This window comes from Crotalus tigris, unplaced genomic scaffold, assembly GCF_016545835.1.
Source record: "Crotalus tigris isolate CLP2741 ecotype Arizona unplaced genomic scaffold, ASM1654583v1 scf7180000017601.7605149639:7615979, whole genome shotgun sequence".
Lineage (NCBI taxonomy): Eukaryota > Metazoa > Chordata > Lepidosauria > Squamata > Viperidae > Crotalus > Crotalus tigris.
Genome location: NW_024096505.1, coordinates 7,110,751 through 7,131,707, shown reverse-complemented (window position 1 = coordinate 7,131,707; position 20,957 = coordinate 7,110,751). Strand labels below are relative to the sequence as shown.

At 41.8% G+C, this 20,957-nt stretch overlaps 1 protein-coding gene across 4 annotated transcripts in view; it reads left to right on the top strand.

Annotated features, from left to right (window-relative positions):
• RAD54L2 (RAD54 like 2) overlaps positions 1 to 20,957 on the top strand; it is a 77,036-nt gene that overhangs the window by 31,619 nt on the left and 24,460 nt on the right. For all 4 annotated transcript variants that reach the window (XR_005553709.1, XM_039319475.1, XM_039319456.1 and 1 more), the window contains 3 exons: positions 8,004 to 8,202; positions 18,215 to 18,354; positions 20,458 to 20,592. Coding sequence is in view for 3 of the 4 variants with exons in the window: in XM_039319475.1 (XP_039175409.1) it covers positions 8,004 to 8,202; positions 18,215 to 18,354; positions 20,458 to 20,592 (474 nt within the window). In the remaining variant the exon portion in view is untranslated. The remainder of the gene's footprint in view (positions 1 to 8,003; positions 8,203 to 18,214; positions 18,355 to 20,457; positions 20,593 to 20,957) is intronic.

The following is a 20,957-nucleotide window of genomic DNA, read 5'->3' as shown; positions in this document are numbered from 1 at the left end:
TATATATATATATATATATGTATATGTATATGTATATGTACACATTAAAAATAAAAGTAAAAATATGACTCTTGGGAATATCCATACTATTAAAACAATGATCACCAAGAGAATGCTTTAAGAGAATAAAATTACATACACACAAAGGTAAAAAAAGGATATATGCAGTGTTATCTTCATTTTAGATGTCAAAAGGGTCTCTCTCTCCCTCCCTCTCTATCTGCCCTTGGTCTGCCACTCCTCTTCCCCCACTCTCTCTCTCTCTCTCTCTCTCTCTCTCTCTCTCTCTCTCTCCCTTCTCCCCCCCTCCTATCTGCTGCTCACCTGGCAAGCTTCAAGCTGTTGTCCAACAACCTCCGGGGTAGGCAACCTCGACTCTTTTATGACTCATGGACTTCAACTCCCAGAATTCCTGAGTCAGCCTAGCTGGGCTAGCTAGCTCTCTCCTGCCCTTCCTGCTTCCTGCTTCCTTCAGAGACGCAGCAAAGGGAGGAGCTCCGCCAGAAAGCTTTTCAGCTCCTCGGAGAATACTGTGAGTACACTCTCTTTTACACACACACACACACACACACACACACAAAACACACACAAACACACACACACAGGGAGACACACACACAGAGAGAGAGAGAGAGAGAGAGAGAGAGAGAAGCAGAGAAGTGCAATTGCCTGTATCTGTCTCTCTCTGCAAAGGCAGAGGAGGCTGGGAGCCACAGGGGAAGGCTCAAAGAGCCGCATGCGGCTCCGGAGCCGCAGGTTGCCGACCTGTGATTTAGGCTGTAGATCAGGGTACATAATAGACATTTTTTGTGGATCAAGGTGCCATCTATAAAACATTTTGTAAAAATTCTCTCTTAAATTCTGCGCTTGTGTAAATTTAACATTCCTCACCCAGATAAATTCCCAGGTATCCAATGGGATTGGTTCACCAATATTTTGTGTCCATTTAATCATACAATCTTTGATTAATTCAGATTCTGAATCCATTTCAACTAAAACCCCATAAACTCTCTTAATATGAGTTGGTCTTTGATCCCTTACTTGTTTAAAAAGATTTTCATCTTCTCTAAGCCAACCCATATTACGATCCGTCTTCCATCTATCCACTATTTGTGTGTATTGAAACCATGAGTAAGTAATGTTTGCATGTACTAAGTCTTCCAAAGATTTTAACTGCCAATTTTGACCATCCCATCTAAGTAGTTGTGTATAGGAAACCGTATCCATCTTAACTCCTCTCTTTATCCCCTCTATCGCATGCCAAGGTATAGCCCATAATGTATTTTAAAATCACTTTTATAATATTTCCTCCACACCCTAAGCAAAGAAATCCTTATAATATGAGATTTAAAAACCCGATCCACTTTTTTATTAAAAATTAAATAGGCATGCCATCCAAAAAGTAAATCCCAACCCTCCAAATGGAGAATTTCTACATTTGTTAAATTCGTCCAATCGCTAATCAGTGTTAGAACCACAGCGTCATAATATAGTTTCAAATTCGGTACCTTGAGTCCACCTCTCTCACGAAAATCTTGCATAATTTTAAGTTTTACCCTTGGTTTTTTCCCTGCCCAAATAAATTTGTTAATACCTTTCTGCCATTCATTTAAATTAAGTTCATTCTTTAAGATAGGTAACATTTGAAACAAAAAAAAGAAATTTTGGTAGGACATTCATTTTAATAACTGCAATTCTACCCATAAGAGATAACTGTAAGTTATCCCAATTCTTTAAATCCTTCTGTACCCCAATCCACAACTTTTCATAATTGTTTTTATACAATTTTACATTAGAAGCAGATAATATGACCCCCAAATATTTTACCTTATCAACAACTTCAAAATCTGTTAAGTTAACCAAGGTCTGTTTATCACAATTAGTCATATTTTGGAGTAATATTTTAGTCTTATTATTATTAATTTTAAAACCCGAAACACACCCATATTGATGAATCAATTGTAATAATTTTACTACCGAGTAGGTAGGTTGAGACAGAGTAACAACCAAGTCATCTGCAAAAGCTCTTAGCTTATATTCTTTTTTATTAATCTCTATTCCTTTTATTTCTTGAGACTCCCGAATTTTAATCAACAAAATTTCCAATGTTAAGACAAATAATAACGGAGATAATGGACATCCCTGTCTTGTACCTTTTTCTATTGTGAAAGCCTCTGACAAACCCCCATTAACAATAAGTTGAGCAGTCTGTTTTTGATATATATATTAGATAAAGCTTGTAATATATTTTGTCCAAAATTCATCTCCTTGATTAAAGATAACATAAACTGCCAGTTCAATTGGTCAAAGGCTTTTTCAGCATCCAAAAATATCAGCCCTGCAGAGACTTGGTTGTTTTTATCTAAATATTCTAATAAATTAATGATTTGTCTAACATTATTTTTCATATATCTTCCAGTTATAAAACCCGATTGGTCCTTATGTATAAGCTGCTGCAAGACCCCCATAAACCTATTAGCTATAATTTTTGCAAAAATTTTATAATCCACATTTAAGAGAGATATGGGCCTATAATTCTTGGGCAAGGTGAGATCTTGATCCTCTTTTGGAATCAAAGATATAAAAGCATTGCGCCATGACGGAGGAATCTCTAAACCTTGTAATATATTATTAAAAAGCTCACATAAAGGTTGAATCATCTCTTCTGCTAAGGTTTTATAATAAATAGCTGTCAGACCATCCGTACCCGGCGCTTTGCCTAATTTTAATTGCTTAATAGCTGTCACAATTTCCTCATTAGTAATTAAACCATTAATCTCTTTTTTCTGATCTTCTGTTAATTTAGGAAGATTAGCTTTGCTTAGATAATTATTTATATCTGTAGTTTGTACATTAGTACTCTTATATAACTTTTGATAATAATCTAAAAAAGATTTCTTAATCAATTCTTTCTGATAAACCAATTTACCATTATAATTTATTTTATCTATAGTTCTCTGTCTCTGTTTCTTTCTTAACTGATAAGCCAGCCATCTCCCTGGTTTGTTAGCATTACAAAATGTGTTTTGCTTCATAAACATTAAATTAGTTGCAGCTTGGTCAGCCGTCAACATATTAAATTATGTTTTTAACAATTTTATAGCTCCTTTCACCTTTTCATCTAAAGGATTTGAAATTAAAAGCTTCTCTTTTAATTTAATCTCATCTTCCAATTCTTTACGTTTCTGAGTCTGCTTTTGTCTGTGAAAGTTATTCATTTTTATCAAAATCCCGCGCATAAAGGCTTTACTTGCATCCCATACCATTGACATTGATGTTCCCTTATACATGTTTAAAACAAAATAATCCTTTAAACATTCCTTTAATTTTTGAACATTTTTTTCTTGTTTAAATAAATTCTCATTCAACCTCCAGGATCTCCTCTCCTCTTTCTCAGCAACCAGTTCCATCCAAACTGGACTATGATCTGTCAGTGACCTAGGAAAATTTTTACATTCTTCACCCTGTTATATAAATCTGTTGTAATCAGGAAGAAGTCAATCCTTGAGAAAGATTGGTGTCTCTCTGAGAAGAAAGTAAAGTCTCTTTCCTCTTGATTACGTTCACGCCAATAGTCTCTCAATTCCCAATCTTCTTTCAAATCAAAAAAAGCTTTAGGTAATTTAGCCTGTTTGAAGAAAGTAGAAAAACCTTTTTTGTCCTTTTGTGTGTCTAAAACACCATTCCAGTCTCCCATTAATATCACTGACCTATAATCCAACAAAGTTATTTTCTGATGTAACAATCTGTAAAATTGTTCCTGTTGCTGGTTTGGTGCGTATAGTCCCACTATAAGTATTTTCTTACCATATAAGCCAAGTTCAATCATGACATATCTTCCTTGAGGATCTGATTCTACCAGACAAGCTGGTAGGTTTTGCTTAACATAGATTACCACACCCCCTTTTTTCCCAGGAGCAGGAGATACAAAATGAGATCCCAGGCGAGCATTAGCTAAATATTTTTGGTCTTTAAGTAAAATATGAGTTTCCTGCAAACAAATGATATCGTTATTATGTTGCTTTAAGTAATGAAAGATTTTCTTTCTCTTCTGGGGAAAATTAAGACCATTAACATTCCAGGTCAAGAACTTTGCCATCTCCCTTAACCAGGAGCCTGGAGAAGATTCCCTCAAGATCTGCTACTGAGGAATGTGTTGCAGAGCTTTTGGGTCTTGCTCCTCCCACCGGCATCGAAACAATCTGATGAGAAGATTCTTTAGCTTCTTTCTTCTGTTGTTCCTTTTCCTTACGTTTGTGTGCTGCACGAGTCATTCTCTGTTCTTTAACCTCTGCTTGACGCATCCATTCCATCTGCCCAGCAGCCATCAAACTTAGTCCTTCAGACTGCTGTTCCACCTCTTGGCCACTCAAGGCTCTCTGAGTCATGGATGAATATGAGCCTGCTCCCAGGACCGTGTTGTAAAATTCTTTAGCTTTGGCAACCGTGTTAAGTCTATACCGTGTCCCCGCATGGCTCAAAGCAATACCCATCGGAATCTCCCATCTAAATGGCATCAATCTTGTTTTGAGTTCATTTGCTAAAAAAACAAAATCTTTTCTGCTTCTTAAAAGATTATTGGATGATTTCTATTCTTTTTTGCATATACACTCTGGAATAAATTATAGGTTTCTCTAATACATGAAATTGGACGTACTATTCTTGTTCTGTTTCAGCTGTTCTCAAAAAAAATCCCTAGCGTGATGAGACTTAGTTAATATTTGAATAACACCCAAATACCTGGGAATTCAAAAAGCATCCAATTCAGAAAACAGTGACAAATCACTTCCTTACTGTTACCAAGGAAACTATATATAAAGATCTGAAGTCTTTAGATGTTGAGCTCAACTTGAGATGTCATCTTTAATACTCCCTTTCAACTGATAATGTAGAGCAATTTTCTCTGTAACTAGGATAGATACTTGTTTGAATCCAGAAACAAGAGAAGCTTTTCTTAGATATTGTTTACATAGAGTGGTGATATTACCTGGATTCATGTTTCCATCAGGCAGAAGTTGACTCTTTTATTTTTGGTTTGCTGATAGTATGTCATTATAATATACAAAACATTGTGCCGATTTTACTTATATTTGAAGTAACACCCTTTCTTCAAAGTAACACATGAATGACAGAGTATAATGCAGACTATTCCTTACTATACTAGTTTTTTAATGCATGGAGTTTTTGTGTTTGATTTTCTTCCATTTTAATCACATTACTCTGTTTCATGAAACATAATTGACTGGTTGAAGATGTGTCATTTTTAAGGGCTAGGTAGGGAACCTATTTAAAAATGTTTGGGTTTTTAAAAAATTTTTGTGCTTTTATTTGTTGTCAATATTTATATTACTATGCAATACAAAAAGTTGTCTAATGCCTGTAAAAAGAATAAACAAAAAACCAGGTTCAGTCCTGGCATTGGTCGCCCTACTAGGTGACCATTGTCAGGGCCTGAATGGAGGAAGTGTATCTATTCTGATCTTTTTTACTTCTCAGTGGGTGGCCTGCAATATCGTCTTTCTGGACTACCTATGGAGGTCAGGGATTTTGAGCATTGTAGCGGTGGGCAGGAAAGATTTAACTGATGACTCCCCAAATCTCTCTGTTGTTTAACATTTACATGAAGCCTTTGGGAAGGTCGTTCAGAGTTTTTGGATACATTAAAAATATGTGTGATACTCAGCTTTACATCACTATCCCAGCAGACTGTGATGCCACTGAAGTCCTATCCAGGTGCCTGGGGACTCTGTGTGCTTGGATGGGAAAGAACGGAGTAAACGGCTTCTTTGATATTAAAGAAAACTCCAATAGAAGAGAATATATGAAGCTCCTATAACTCTGTGGAGTCCTTGATCCTCTCTGAACTTGGTTGTTTGCTTATAGGCATTTCATTCCCTGACTAGGTAACTTCATCAGGGCTTGTGAGTGTTGAGTTTGCTTCACTGTTGTTATATAGTAGCTTGCTCTGCCAGTGTTGGTTGGGTCCTTGTAATGCCTTAATTAGGTCATTGATTTTTGATATTAAGCAGTATTTTGCTAGCATATGAAGTTAAGGATATTGTACAACAGTTTGCATAAGTAGCCCCTGCCCATCTAACGTCAGAGCCTCTTGTGATTGGAGGCAAAAGTGAAAGAAGCATAAGATTTCTCTTCCTTTCACAAGTGTTCAGCCGGGCATGTTGAAACTCCTTCCTTTGCCTCCTGAGTTCTAATGATGCCCCAGTCTTCACTTTGCAGGAGCATTCTGCCACTTGACTGTCTCTTCCCACAGAAAGCCTTGGAACTATACTGTGTGTTGCCCAGAATTCATTACATCAAAAGACTGGTTTTATTAGCATATATGACATTCAAAATAATAATGCAAACATCTCATTTTCTATATATATTCGCTAACTAAATAAATAAATTTTAAGATATATGATATCTTAGATTAGTAAGTTTTTTTAAAAGGGATATTGAGAATTTGGGAGGAAAAAAAATAAAAGAATTTGGGGAGACCTCTGAGTAGAAACAGGCTGGGGTAATGTAATAAGAATAACTAATAAACTGCGATCACAGAAAATATTTGCTGTATCATCATATCATATGTTGAAGGGCAAAACTACATTGGAGATATCTAATCTAATATTCTGCTAAATCAGTGGTTTTATTTAATTTTGTTGAAAAGAGCTGTACAAGCAGCACAAAGGTTTTAGTAAATGTATGCTAGTTATGGCTTTCTCTCTCACTTCTCACTAATACTTTTGAATTCTGCATGAATTTTGCATTTGTTTTTAATTCTGGGGAAGTCGTTGATGTGATGACTCAGCCTGCAAAATGTAATCACATGGACTGCTATTACCACTTCCTATTGCCCTATTTTAGCACTCTTTTGATCTAGTTACATAATTGTGAATGAAGCAGAAAAGCCACTGGGTAAAAATGCTGCATATCATATTATGAAACTTTTGTTGATATGATATGCTGGAACAATGCTACTTAATATAAACAACTCTGAAAAAAATTCAAGGAAACCAGAGTCTGTTCCCAGTACTAGGAGTCCTTCAGTTAAATGAGCGTGAGCTCATTTGTTGTGACATTTTCACTCCACATGAATCCTTAAAGTCCCTGTCTGTTCTAGAAAATGTATCAAGTTCACAATGTGACACGACTTGTATTTCCAGGAAAAAAACGGGAGGGGTCAGTTTTGGTTCAGTTATACCTCTTACTTAGGGGAATGTAAAAGAGCAGCTATTTGCTTTCAATTAATTTTTTTTAAAGAGCTTTGCCAGAATAGAGAGAGTTCTCTGAAAAAGCAGTGTGAAGTAATCACACTGTTTTTAAAAAAGTTTTGATACACAGTGCCTTTTGACAGATATAGATAAAGTTGGTCTTCTTATACATCTGGATTTGTACTAACACATGATCTTTCAAACAATGTTTGTGGAATAGGAGTATCTTCCATGCAGTCTAATCTCATACTAAACTAGTAATAAGTAGTTGGAAAAACAGAGGAGAAAGGGAAGTTGAGCTGTCAGATCTAGGAAGAAGTAGTATTCCATCCATGTTGTTTGTATTTCATGGAGTTTTAGCTGCTATTTGGTTATGTATTTAAAAAACAGCCTCTTTTTAAAACTCTTTTTTAACTGTCTCAAGTCTTTTTGTCCTAACTGACATTCCCTGTTTCTTTTCCTGTAAGAAATTCCTCTGTTGCAGTTTGTTCACTTGGCAATACTGGACCAACATTGGAATTATTTACTGCAGGAGTCACATAGTATTTCTTGTGTCATGGAACAGGTTGACATATCCAGCTGTGGTTTGACATGATATGAAAAATTTTGTGGTTGTGTGTGAGAATTTGGAGAATTTTGATTTATCAGCATTTCCAATAGATCTCAAAGTACATGGTCAAATGATTGAGAAATCATTTATTCTTTCAGTAAGATCCACATTTATTACAAGTGTGAAAAGAAAGGAAATTACCAGCACATTTTGCACAATTTGCTCTCATACTGTCTTTACAGATCAATCCCGTGAAGCAGTTTTTGAAAGTGATCTTGTTCAACATGGGGAAGATGGAGAATGGCAGCACTCTACTTCAACTACCTCATCTCAGAGTGAACAGGCAGAGAAACTGTTGCAGAACCAGCACAAGAGCCTGGCCTCTGAGGACACCAAAAAGAAGAGGGCTCAGAAACCTTCTCACATGAGGAGGAACATAAGGTAAGCATACTTTCTCCAGTACAGGAGATGGATAATCCACGGATGGGTTTTCTCTGTCTGCCTGCTCTTGAGACCAAGTAGCCAAAGCTTGACACGCCCCCACTTCCTGTGGAGTCCATTCTTAACTTGGTCTCTGCTCGAGAAGACTCGTTTTGGCGTGGCTCTCAGCTTATCAGGTTAGACAAGAAATCCATTGATTAATTATCCCTTGATAATTGGCTTCCCCTTCCAAAAAAAATTGCCACCTATAGGAATTTAACCACAAAATTTTCTGGGGATCAGTCCTGATCTCAAACCTAAAATTAAAAAGGGGATTGGTGGGGAGGGAAATTTCCCCACAGATATCAGCCAGCCCCAGGGCTCTGGGGGGTGGAAAGGGGGGGAAGAAGGCATCAGCAGAGACTACTTGCTGAACCTTTTCCCCAACCACTAAGTTTTCCTTGGGATCATCCCTGATCCTATATTAAAATTGAAAAAGGGGGTGTGGGGGGGGGAAACTCCCCACGGATCCCAGCCAGCCCCAGGGCTCTGGAGGTGGAAAAGGGGGGGGGGGAAGGCATCAGCAGAGACCACTTGCTGAGCTTTTCTCCCCACCTTCCAAGGGATTTTTTCCTCAAATTGGGGGAAAAAATAACAATCTCCAGGTCCGGATTCAAACTTGAATTTGGATCATCGGAGATTCCCTAGCAGCCCAGGGCAACCGCGGGCTCCATTTTAGTTGTTGTTTTCAGGCAACAAAGGCAATCCCTGACTGGGATTCCCTTAAAACGTCACCAGCGCGCCAAATTTAAATCCCCGGGCACAAGCAGCTTCTGGGAGGCTGCGGAGCTTATTTTCAGAGGGAAACGAGCCGCAGCCACCCTCCTTTTTAAAAAGCCGAAGCACAGGAAGTGAGTAAGCCCCAACCAAGAAACGGAGGCTAGAGAACCCTCCTGGGATCCGCAAAGCCCGTTTTCAGGGAGAAACGAGCTGCGGCTGCCATCTCTTGCCAGAGAAAGGCAAACCGAGCTTAAGGAAGCTCCACATCATATCTGGAATCACTGATAGAGGCGGAATAGGAGCGCACAGCCAGCGCTCCACCCCCGATACACACATATAATAATAGGACAAAATATAATAATAATAAAAATAAATACATAAATTTTAAAAATAATAATAATAATAATAATAATTTAAAAAATATATTTTTTTTTAAAGCTAAAAATTAAGCGACTGCAGGGCCAACAGGCCTAAAGGCAGAACACACAATATTATCATCATCACCATTATTGTTGTTGTTATTATTATTATTATTATTATTGTTGTTGTTCCTATTATTAGTATAATAGTAATAGTATTAATAAGAATAAATTCCGCTCTAGGTGACCGCCATTTGATACCTGTTGTGTATTAAGTCAGGCCTACAGACCCTTTTGAGGTCGCCACTGATATTTTTTGCCTCCCTTTTCCTTTTTCTACTGGTGCACGTTGCCTGGTCACCTAAGGCCTCCGGGCGGAACCCAAAGAGTGGTTCCAAACGTGCCTTCGGTACCTCCCTCAGCTACCGTGACCTTAGCCCAGAGAGAATATTTTTGTTGTGGTCGGGTGATCAGGGGAACAGTCCTGGTACTTGTTCCAATTTCGCTCCCGCCAATACTTGCCTGCCTGAGCGTCTTCTCAGTTTTTCTGGGACTGCTCAAGCGGAATGGAGGGAACCCTCGTTGCCTCAATCCATGAGCACGACCCCTCCATCTCCCAATTACGGCTGCAACACACCTTCTGACCAGAAGGCGGCAGGCAAGTGCAAAGCGAAGACAAAACACTCGCTCAAGAGGCCCTCCAAGTTGGCGGAAAAGCAAGCCAGCCGTAGGCACCAGGCCCTGGAGAAGGAGTTCTCCAGAGCGCAGAGGCAGGCCCAATTGGAATTGGTTCAAATAGCGGCCACCGAGATGGAATTACCATTGGGTCCATCCACATCAACCCAGAGCGCGTGGTCCATTCCAGGAACACCGCAACCACTGGATCCGCCATCTACATCAGCCCAACAAACAACCACGGCGGCAGGCACAACCACTGAGTCCAACTCTCCACCTGCGGTCACCACACCCAAAGGTAATGACATAGGGGACATCTGGGCAGATGGACGGCTAGAGGCCCTATTAACCAAAGTGGTGGACCGAGCCCTAGCACAGCACTCCGCCCACCAGGACCAGGGGCCCTCCATCTCAGCCAGGCCACACTCGGAACTCCCCTCAGAGTCCTCAGGCATTCAGGAACCCGTCTCCCCGGCCCAGTCCTCCATGAGTGGTTATTCTTCACCACAAGAGGAGGATCAACCTGGGATCTCTATGTCAGAGGATGAGGAACTTCCCCCTGAGCCCCCCCTCAGGGGGATTATTTAATCCCAACCGCTTCCTCACGATACTACGCAAGGCCACAGCCATTGCGGACATGGGGACGGATCAGTTTTCTCAGCCGCAAGCGACACCGGCCACCACATCCAGACCCGTATTCGTAGAAAAGGTGACAACGCAACACCATATACCTTGCCCCGCCATTTTCCTGAAAGGGATCAAGAAGCCATGGGACTCTCCCGCTTCCTTCCCATCAGTGAGTGGTACGGACAAAAAATTATACAGCACTGCCACAGACCTCAATGAGGCCTTAGAAATTCCTAAAGTAGATGAAGCCTGGACCCCCTTGGTCTCCCAGACAGCCATGGCTGGGGACCTAGTGGAGGCCCTTAAGGCAGATGACAAAAAGTGGGAACAAGCCTTTCGCAAAACCCACCAGACAGTGGCATGGGCCATCAAAGCAGCCACCTCGGCCTCCTTTTTTGTCCGGGCCACCCTCATCTGGTTGCAACAACTACAAACCATAGTTCCTATGGAGGACATACGAACACACCAGGACCTGGCTAAGATGGTAGCAGCCACGGAATACGCTGCAGACGCAACGTTCCAATCGGCCATTTTTTCATCCAGATCCATAGCATCCAACATAATTGCCAGGAGAATGCTATGGCTAAAACACTGGCAAGCTGACACCAAGGCTAAGTGGCGGCTAGCGACCGCCCCTTACTCAAGCAACGGTCTGTTTGGGGAGGCCTTGGACCCCTATCTTGTAGAGAACAAAGACAAGCGGAAGGTCATGGCACACTTGAACAAAAGGTCAGACAAACGTACCACACCTTACTTTCGTAGGCAGTCCTTTCGCCAACCGACAACCACGCCTATCAGTCAGGCACCCAAGCCATTCACTCCCAGGCAGAACAAACCGTACGGCCGCCCCTACGACAGACCGGGGTTCCAGCCCAGACAACAAAACCAGTCGAGACGACCCTTTCGTGGAACGGGTCGTCCGTACCGGAAGACAAAATGACTCCTACATAGACCTACCCATTGGAGGAAGACTAGCTCACTTCTTCCACCAGTGGGAGCAGACCTCCACGGACAACTGGGTACTACAAACCATCCAGTCCGGGCTGTCCCTGGAGTTCCTGGTCACACCCCCAGACCGACTCATCAACTGCTCGGTCTCCAGGAACCCCACCAAACGCAAACTCATGCAGGAGGCCATCCAACACCTGTTGGACATTCAAGCAATAGAACCGGTCCCAGCGGAATACAGAGGCAGAGGATTTTACTCCATCCTCTTTGTGGTTCCAAAGACTTCAGGAGGATGGAGGGCAATCCTGGACCTAAAAAACCTCAACCGCTACATCACATACAAAAAATTCAAGATGCAATCCCTTCAGTCCATCCTGGGAAGCATCAGAGAAGGAGACTTCCTGGCATCGATAGACCTCACGGAAGCCTACCTTCACATCCCCATCCACCCAAACCACCGCCGGTTCCTACGTTTCTGTTACGGGGGAAAACACTTCCAATACAGAGCTCTCCCCTTCGGTCTATCTTCGGCACCCAGGGTATTTACCAAGATACTAGCAGCGGTAGCCGCCAAACTGAGAAAAATCCCAATACGCGTCCAATGTTACCTAGACGACATACTAATCCAAGCAACATCCCTACAGACAGCTCAGGCGGACGTAAGGACCGTCATTCGCGTCCTCCAATTACACGGATTCTCAGTAAACTTTCAGAAGAGCCAGACAGTTCCCTCGTCCAGGCTGCTGCATCTGGGGGCCGTGATAGACACAACCAACTGTATGGTCTATCTCTCCCAAGACCAGGTGGCCGGCATCAGGGAACTGGCTCGCTGGGTTCACAGGCAACGTTCAGTTCCGATACTAACACTTTCCCAATTATTGGGCAAGATGGTATCGGCCATAGCCATTGTACCCTGGGCCAGGCTCCACCTACGGGAACTACAGTGGTTTCTGCTCCCGTACCAACGGCAGAACACCAGCGCATCCAACCACCTAGTCAGGGTCACGGCACAAATCCGCAGGGCGCTACGCTGGTGGTGCTCTCGGGCCGTGACCAAGGGGTCACCCTTCAAGGAACCAGTCAGAGTTACCATCACTACAGATGCCAGTCTGTATGGTTGGGGAGCCCATCTGGACTCCCAGTTTGTACAGGGACGTTGGTCCGCCACGGATCTGAGAAACAACATCAACTGGCTAGAACTCAGGGCTATCCACCTAGCCTTGCAACAATTCAAAGACAGAATCAGAGGCCACCACGTTCTAGTCCTAACAGACAACGTAGCAGCCAAGGCGCACATCAATCGGCAGGGGGGGACCAGATCAAAAACCCTGATGACAGAGTCACGACTCCTATTCAGCTGGGTAGAGCCCAATCTGAAGTCACTAAAAGCGGAACACATATCGGGGGTCAACAACCAGCAAGCGGACTTCCTAAGCCGCACCACAGTGGACCCTTCGGAGTGGGGGCTACACCCGAACTTGTTCCTAGACATCTCCCGCAAGTTCGGGTACCCGATCCTCGATCTGTTCGCATCATCAGACAATGCCCAGCTCCCCAGATTTTACTCTCGTTACTTCAACCCGTGAGCAGAGGGGACGGACGCTCTGAGAACTCAGTGGCCTCAGGGTCTGCTTTATGCCTTTCCCCCACTACCACTCATACCGGCGGTCATCCACAAGCTGATTCAGGAGCGGGCAGAAGTGATCCTAGTAGCACCATATTGGCCACAGAGACCGTGGTTCGCCGACCTGATGAACCTGTCTCAGTCGCCCTCATGGAACATTCCCCCTCATCAAGTGTCCCTACACCAGGGAACCATCAGTCACCCGGAACCCCAATGGTTACAACTGACCGCCTGGCACTTGAGCGCCAGATAATGGCACAGGAACTATTCTCTCCCGGGGCCATTACCATAATTCAAGCTTCACGCCGTCCGGCAACAAACCGCATTTATGACTCCACTTGGAAAAATTTTTGCCTTTGGTGCAGGGAACGGCAGTTTGACTTACACAAACTCTACATCCCTCAGATAGTAGATTACCTCTTGGAGGGACTAGACAGAGGCCTCGCCCCCGCGACCATCCGCAGGCAAGTGGCGGCCTTGTCCACCCTCCTCACCTGCACGGATTCGGTTCCCTTAGCTCACCACCCCAGGATCCGCGCCTTTATCAAGGGCGCCTATAACACCAGACCTCCAGTAATTCATAGGTACCCGTCCTGGGAACTACCGTGAGTCCTTTACGCACTCACTCGGTCACCATTTGAACCATTGGCGACCGTTTCCTTGCGACACCTGTCGCTAAAGGTGGCGTTCCTGATTGCCATCACATCGGCCAGACGAATTTCGGAACTGGCCGCACTGTCAGTCAGAAACGACCTATGCATTTTCCACAAGGACAGGGTGGTCCTTAGGTTAGATCCTGCCTTCATACCGAAGGTGAATTCACTCTTTCACAGGACACAGGAAGTAATTCTCCCAAACTTCTGTCCAAATCCAACACATGACCGGGAGCGGCAGTGGCATACATTGGACGTCCGCAGAGCCTTGCGGCGTTATATAAAGCGTACAGAACCCTTCCGCAAATCGGAGGCCCTATTTGTGTCCTTCCAAGCGGGCACCTTGGGGCGGAAAGTTTCCGCGGGCACCATTGGAAGGTGGATCCGAAGCTGTATCGCAGAAGCTTACAATGTATCATCCCTGCCGCCCCCAAGTCATCTCACGGCCCATTCCACCCGAAGCGCTGCAACTTCGGCGGCATGGGCTACCCAGGCGTCAATCGAGGAAGTTTGCAGGGCCGCGACATGGTCCTCGCCTTCCCCGTTTATACGACACTACAAGATAGACCGCTTTGCATCGGCGGACGCCTCCTTTGGTAGGAGGGTCCTCCAGCAAGTTGTCTCAGAGATCAATCTACCGCCTTATCTGTTTCCCACCCCTTGGGACAGTGAGGCTTTGGTACGTCCCATCCGTGGATTATCCATCTCCTGTACTGGAGAAGGGGCGTTGGTCTTACCTGAACGCCTTTTCTCAGTACGGAGATGGATAATCCACACCCACCCCAAGGCCAGCAGGCCGCTAGTAGGGAGCTGAGAGCCAATACCTCGTCAATCATCAGCCAATTCGCCCTCGTTAAGAATGGACTCCACAGGAAGTGGGGGCGTGTCAAGCTTTGGCTACTTGGTCTCAAGAGCAGGCAGACAGAGAAAACCCATCCGTGGATTATCCATCTCCGTACTGAGAAAAGGCGTTCAGGTAAGACCAACGCCCCTTTTAAAAACCTTTGAGAGTTTTAATATTTACACTAACACAATATTCATGGATAATTTCTTGAATCCAGATTTATGATGGTCTGTGTAGAAGAGCACTAGACAAAGGGGAAGTAAAATCCAATTAGTGAGGAAACATTACAGGCATCTCTGATAATTGTTCTAAGAAACTGCTTTCGTGGTTCCAGGGAAGAAAACTGATCATAACTGTGCCGAGATTTCAGTTTCTATAATATCCTGTGAAAGAGTTGAAGTGTGATCCTTTTCCTTTTATACCAGTCATATGAAGTTTCTGACCCCTGTGCCTCATCTGATCTATTTGGACCAAGTCTGTCTGACTTTTGAACATGTCCCTGTTTTGTTTTCCCCTAAGCTCAGTCCTTTCACCAACAGTGTAAGCTGCTTTGGCTACCCTACTCTTGCCTGGATGAAGAAATGTCTCAAATGGATAAATGCTGCAAAATTAGTTCCTGCAAGCATTCTACTCTCTTTGCCTTCCATATGCTTCCATAATAAGTAAATAAGTTGGATGGCAGAACTAGTGAAAGCAGATGGTCATCATGGAGCATCTGCACATACAGCTGTGTTTCCACTACCCCTCATTGTCTTCAGTGATACAATGGATAATATATAGTTCACAACTTACAACTGATAAATAAAAAGAGATTGAAGCAGTGTAACATCAAATTTGGAATTCACAAACTCCACTTTGCACCAACAACAGTGGAATGTTCTCTTACATGCTTGGCCTAAGGGCAATATCTGACACATTAAAGTTTTCTCTGTGACTTATTTTTGGATTAGCTGAGTTGACAACCAGTGGAGGTGATGAAGCTATGAGAATCAATTGTACTTGAATCTTATACTGACTATTCACTTTCTTGAAACTTTGAATTCTGCAAAAGAGATCCTGTCTGTCTGTCTGTCTGTCTGTCTGTCTGTCTGTCTGTCTGTCTATCTATCTATCTATCTATCTATCTATCTATCTATCTATCTATCTATCTATCTATCTATCTATCTAATTTATTTGTTGCCCATCTGATAGCAAATTACTCTGGGCAGTTTCCAGCATTAAAACATTAAAAACCTAACAAATAAATATCTTTAAAAGGATAAAAAATAGAAATCCCAATAAAAAATAGTTAAAAGAGAGAATAGGATATGCAGGTGGAGAGGTGGGATTGCCTCTGAATTCAATAACCATCTCCAATGTGGTGTTCCCTCATTAGGGTCCCAAGCCATCTGGCAGAACCAGGTTTTCAGGCTTCTGTGGAAGGACAGAAGGGTAGGTGCCAATCTCATTTCAGGAAATAAGATATTCCATAGGACAGGAACCACGACAGAGAAGGTCCTTCTCCTGGATCCTGCCTGCTAGAATTCCTTGACCGACAGGGCCCACAGCATTCCTCCTCTGCCAGCACAGGTGGGGTGGTCCAGTCCCAGTGGGGTGAGACAGTTTCTCAAGTAACTGCAGGCCTCCAAAGATAATAACACCTTGAATTCTACCAGGAAGTAGACTGGCAGTCAGTGGACCTTGCAGAGCAATGGTGTAACATGGGTCATCCTACACGTGCCGCCGCACTCTGCACTAGTTGAATCTTCTGAATGCGCTAAAACAGTGGCCCCCAACCTTTTGGGCACTAGGGACTGGTTCCATGGAAAGAGGTTTTTCCATGGACCGGAGGGGATGTGGTTTCATGTGCTGCCTGCATCCCGCAGATGGGGCTTTGCTTGTTTGCACAGCCTGGTTTCTGGCACGCTGCAGACTGGTACCAGTCCAAGGACCGGAGGTTGGGGACCCTTGCTCTCAAAGGCTAGCCCCATATAGAGCACATTGCAAACATGAAGTTACCTGGTCTCTGATCCAGGAAAAGATGCAACTGGCAAAGCAATCAAAGTTGGGCAAAGATAGAATACTCAAGTTGCATATTGGGTCTGTTTGTGTAGTGCAACCCCATCCAGAACTAAGTTGGGTAAAGTCTTGGATCTTGAATGTGCATCCAAAGTCATTCGGTTTTGCCAGGGTTCAGCCATAGCCTGTGGTCACCCATCCAGGACCCCACAGCCTCTAAGCACCGTGAGAGGGCAGCAAAGGCATCACTTGGATCGCTAAGGGTGGAGATATAAAGTTGAATATCATCAACATACTGATGATATCTCTACCCCTGGTGGTGAATGATCTCACCCAGCAGCTTCGTGTAGATGTTAAGAAGGAGTGGAGAGAATACCAAGCCCGGGACACCCTACAGAAGAGTGGCCATGGGCTGGACCTCTCCAAGTGGCCTTGGAGAAAGGAGCCAAACCAATGCAAAACTGCACTATCCAACCCCACAGCCAGCCCCACAAGATACTATGGTCGATTGTATTAAAGTCTGCTGAGAGATCAAGGAGAGTAAGGACGGTTGCATTATCCCCATCCTGGTCTCATCATCAACAAGTGTTACCAATGCCATTTCCATCCCATAACTGAATCCTGACTGAAAGGAGGCCAGATAATCCGTTTCATCCAGGACCCTTTGCAATTGCCAAACAATCACGTTTTCTACCACTTCCTCAAGAAGGAAAGAAGAGAAACTGGACAGAAGTTGACCAGGCAGGTGGGATCAAGTAATAATTAACATCCCTCTTAACATCGTGCATCAGCCCTTAAATGGCAGCATCAAGTGTCTCCTTGCCCAATTCCATGCCAGCCTCCAATGTAGTCTTGTTTTTTATTACTCTGTTTTTCAGCGTGTGTTGTTTTCCACTTCTTTGTAACTGGAAGGCAAATGATATATAAAGCAATTCTCCATTATATTCTAAGTTGCCTTGCCTTAAACCAGGGGTGTCAAACTGCCGGCCCACAGGCCGGAGGTGTCATCCGGAAGCCGCGCCCACCGCATTGCCAGCAATAGCAAAACTGTCCTGATACATTGCGTGACGTCACATGACGTCACAAGTTTGACATGTCTGCCTTAAACCTTGGAATCCTTGGTGCTCTCTGAGCTTGGTTGTTTGCTTGTAGAAAATTAGTTACCAGACTAGGTAACATCTCCTTTTTACACACTATATACATTCTCTTTTATTGTTGCCTTAAACCCTCACCTGTCCTTAATGGTACAGCAATTACCATTTACTGGCAACTATTTTAGTTTCATTTTACTCTCCTACTCTTGGCTAAAAACTAAAATTTTGTCCTTCCCACCCTCCAATATATGCAATACACAATGGCACTTGCCTTCCGCCAACAAATGAAAAATAGCTAGTTTTTCTGACCCTTGTCATTTTCTTTGCTCGAAGAAGAGGAAGACAGTTTTTATTTGCCATTGACATAACCAAGTTGAGACTGCATCGATATATTTCTTGGAAATAATATATTTTTCTATTTGTGCACTCAGAAAGCTGCTGCGGGAAGACCAGTTGGAGGCTGTGACAAAAGCAGCACAGCAGGAGGAACTGGAAAGAAGAAAACGGCTGGAACAGCAAAGGAAGGATTACCAAGCCAGCATCCCCCCTGTACCTTTAGAGTTTCTTTCAGGTAAACTTTTCCCAAAGTATTAAATCAAAAGCTGAAGTGAAGCCAGATGAGGCAACTAATAATGGTTAATCCTGTTAGCATACTAACTTTGTTCCATCGTATAGTGTTTGTTTTATTGTTACATTCATGCCCTGCCTGATCCCTGGATAAACAAAAAAGGAGAATATAATAAGTACCTTTGTGAGCCACTGTGTGTCTATTTTTCTCTAATATATTTTTCCTTTTGATATCTGAATTATGTATCATATTAATAATACAAATTGATTTCTATGTTAATATACAATTCAGGGAAGTGATAAAGATAATACTTGTCTTAACAAGAATGAATGAAAATATTGTAAAAATTAGTCATTTTTAATAGAGCAAGCCTAACAACAGCATTTGTAGTTAGAACAAATTATATAATTATAACATGAATATAGTCAATGAAGTCATTACTTAAAAGATTGTTCTTGTATTTATGTGTTGTCTGAGCTGCATTTTGATCAAAGTTGTTACTTATATTTATTGAAAATGTACAGTATATTAAAACCCATTATTAATTGTTCAAACTTCATGAATTCAAAAGTGTCCCATTCTTTTTTATCCTTTACTGAGGAGAATGGGGAGGAATGGAGACCTGGTGTCTTCTCTATGTTAAGTGAGCTATTCTTTTATTAATTCCTCTTAAATATTCAAGATTTTAAAATCACTGTAAACTTTGTACGAGAGGCTAAAAAAATATACAGGTAGTTCTTGCTTACTGTTCACGATTGGGATTGGCAATTCTGTCACTAAGCAGTGACGTCCTTAAGTGAATCACCATGGTGGTTAAGCAAGACATCACATGATCATGAGTTGCAATTTTATTGCCAGTTTCTACACTGAGTATTCTTGTCAGAAGCCAGTAATAATGTGTGCATCTGGCAATCACATGATCGTTGGATGCTTAAAGGTCATAAGTGCAAAAATCAGTTATAAGGTTACTTCTTTTCAATGCCATCATAACTTCGAACAGTCCTTAAACAGAACAGTCATTAAGCAATGATTATCTCTATGTCAACCTACTGAAATAGAATACTCAGCTCAATTAAAATGGAGCAACATATGTAAATGCTTATAGTAAGGCTTTGGATGTTTTCCAATATCCACAATTTCAAACTGGCCTTAGGAGACATTATACCGACTGGGATGACCTGTCCATCCTCTGACTCCTTTCTGTTGTACCTTTAGATTACACTATGGGCAGTCTTCTGTTCTGCTTCCTTATCCTCTTTCAAATTTGGAGCAAGTGGTCTTCTCAAAACTGGACTATTCAGCAATGCAGCAGGACTAATTAGCAAGCAGATTTTATTTGCACCTAGTTCTGTATAATGTGAATGGCATCCAAAATGCTCTATGGAAGGAGTTTACTTTTCATACTAGCAAATGAAGCAAGAGACTCTGCAATTTGAAAAAAATTAGCCAGACTTGCCGTTCATCTTCAAACTTGAAAAGTCCCGACAACAAATCTCACAAATTCTGATTCATTTATTCAGATTCTGTTTAGATATGCTGCAGCACAGAATAAATTCAGGACATGTTAATTAATTTAGTCAAGTTGCAGTAATTTGTACTAATAATTATTGAAAATGAACCAGAAAGAAAGTTGTTTGCTATGTTTAGATCACTATACAATGTTTGGAGTGGAGGTAGAGCATATATACAAAATTCTTTCATATTTTAAATGTTTAATATAAATGGGAATATGCATGTTTAATTAATTTTCAGTTTCATGTTATTGATTTCAGATAAAATGAAAATTTTCGAACTTATTTTAGTGTCCTGATAAAAGTTTGAACAATGTGTTCTTCTAACATTGGAGTCTGAAATAGAGGCTCATCGGTAGACTCTACCAAAAGAAATTAGAATGTACTAAGAGGAGCATTGCTTAACTTCAGGCAAAACATTACTTGAAGTATATTAGAAAAGCATTTTATATAATCAGTTGTACCAAATATTGATACCACTTGGTACAACTAAGATACTTCAGTGGTATCAAATATTGGGGAGTGAAGTGGGGGTAATTTTTATTCTGACTTTCTCTCCATCCATTATGTACTGAGTTTGTTGCTTTGTTTTTAGAGGAAATTGCTTTAAGAAGTGCAGAAGTTGCTCAGCTTCCCCCCCAAGTGTTAAATGAAGAGGTCATCTGCTTAGACAGCACCAGCAGTGGTAGTGAGGATGACTCCAAAGGAAGACTCCATAGCATTAAAGATGGTAAGAATGGATAGAAAATTCATTCCTGCATTATGGCTTCCAACATCTTTGTATCTTGCACTCAGCAGGATTCCTTTTTTTAAAAAAAAAATAAATAAATACAAGTAAATGTTATTTCTTAAGAATTCTAATAATCAGTAACTTCCTCTATTTTTTTTTTTTGTCATCACAGTACTTTGTTTGAAAATAAAACATCATTTATTCTATTTCAGGGTTTTAGTGACTCATACGTACAGTTTTTGTACTTGTAGAAAGAACATTTCCAAGTTGAAAAATATTTTAGAAACTGATAAAATTTATGAAATTGACTAGGAAAAAAAATTATGAAATTGACTAGGCATAAAAAAATGCCATATCAAATAATT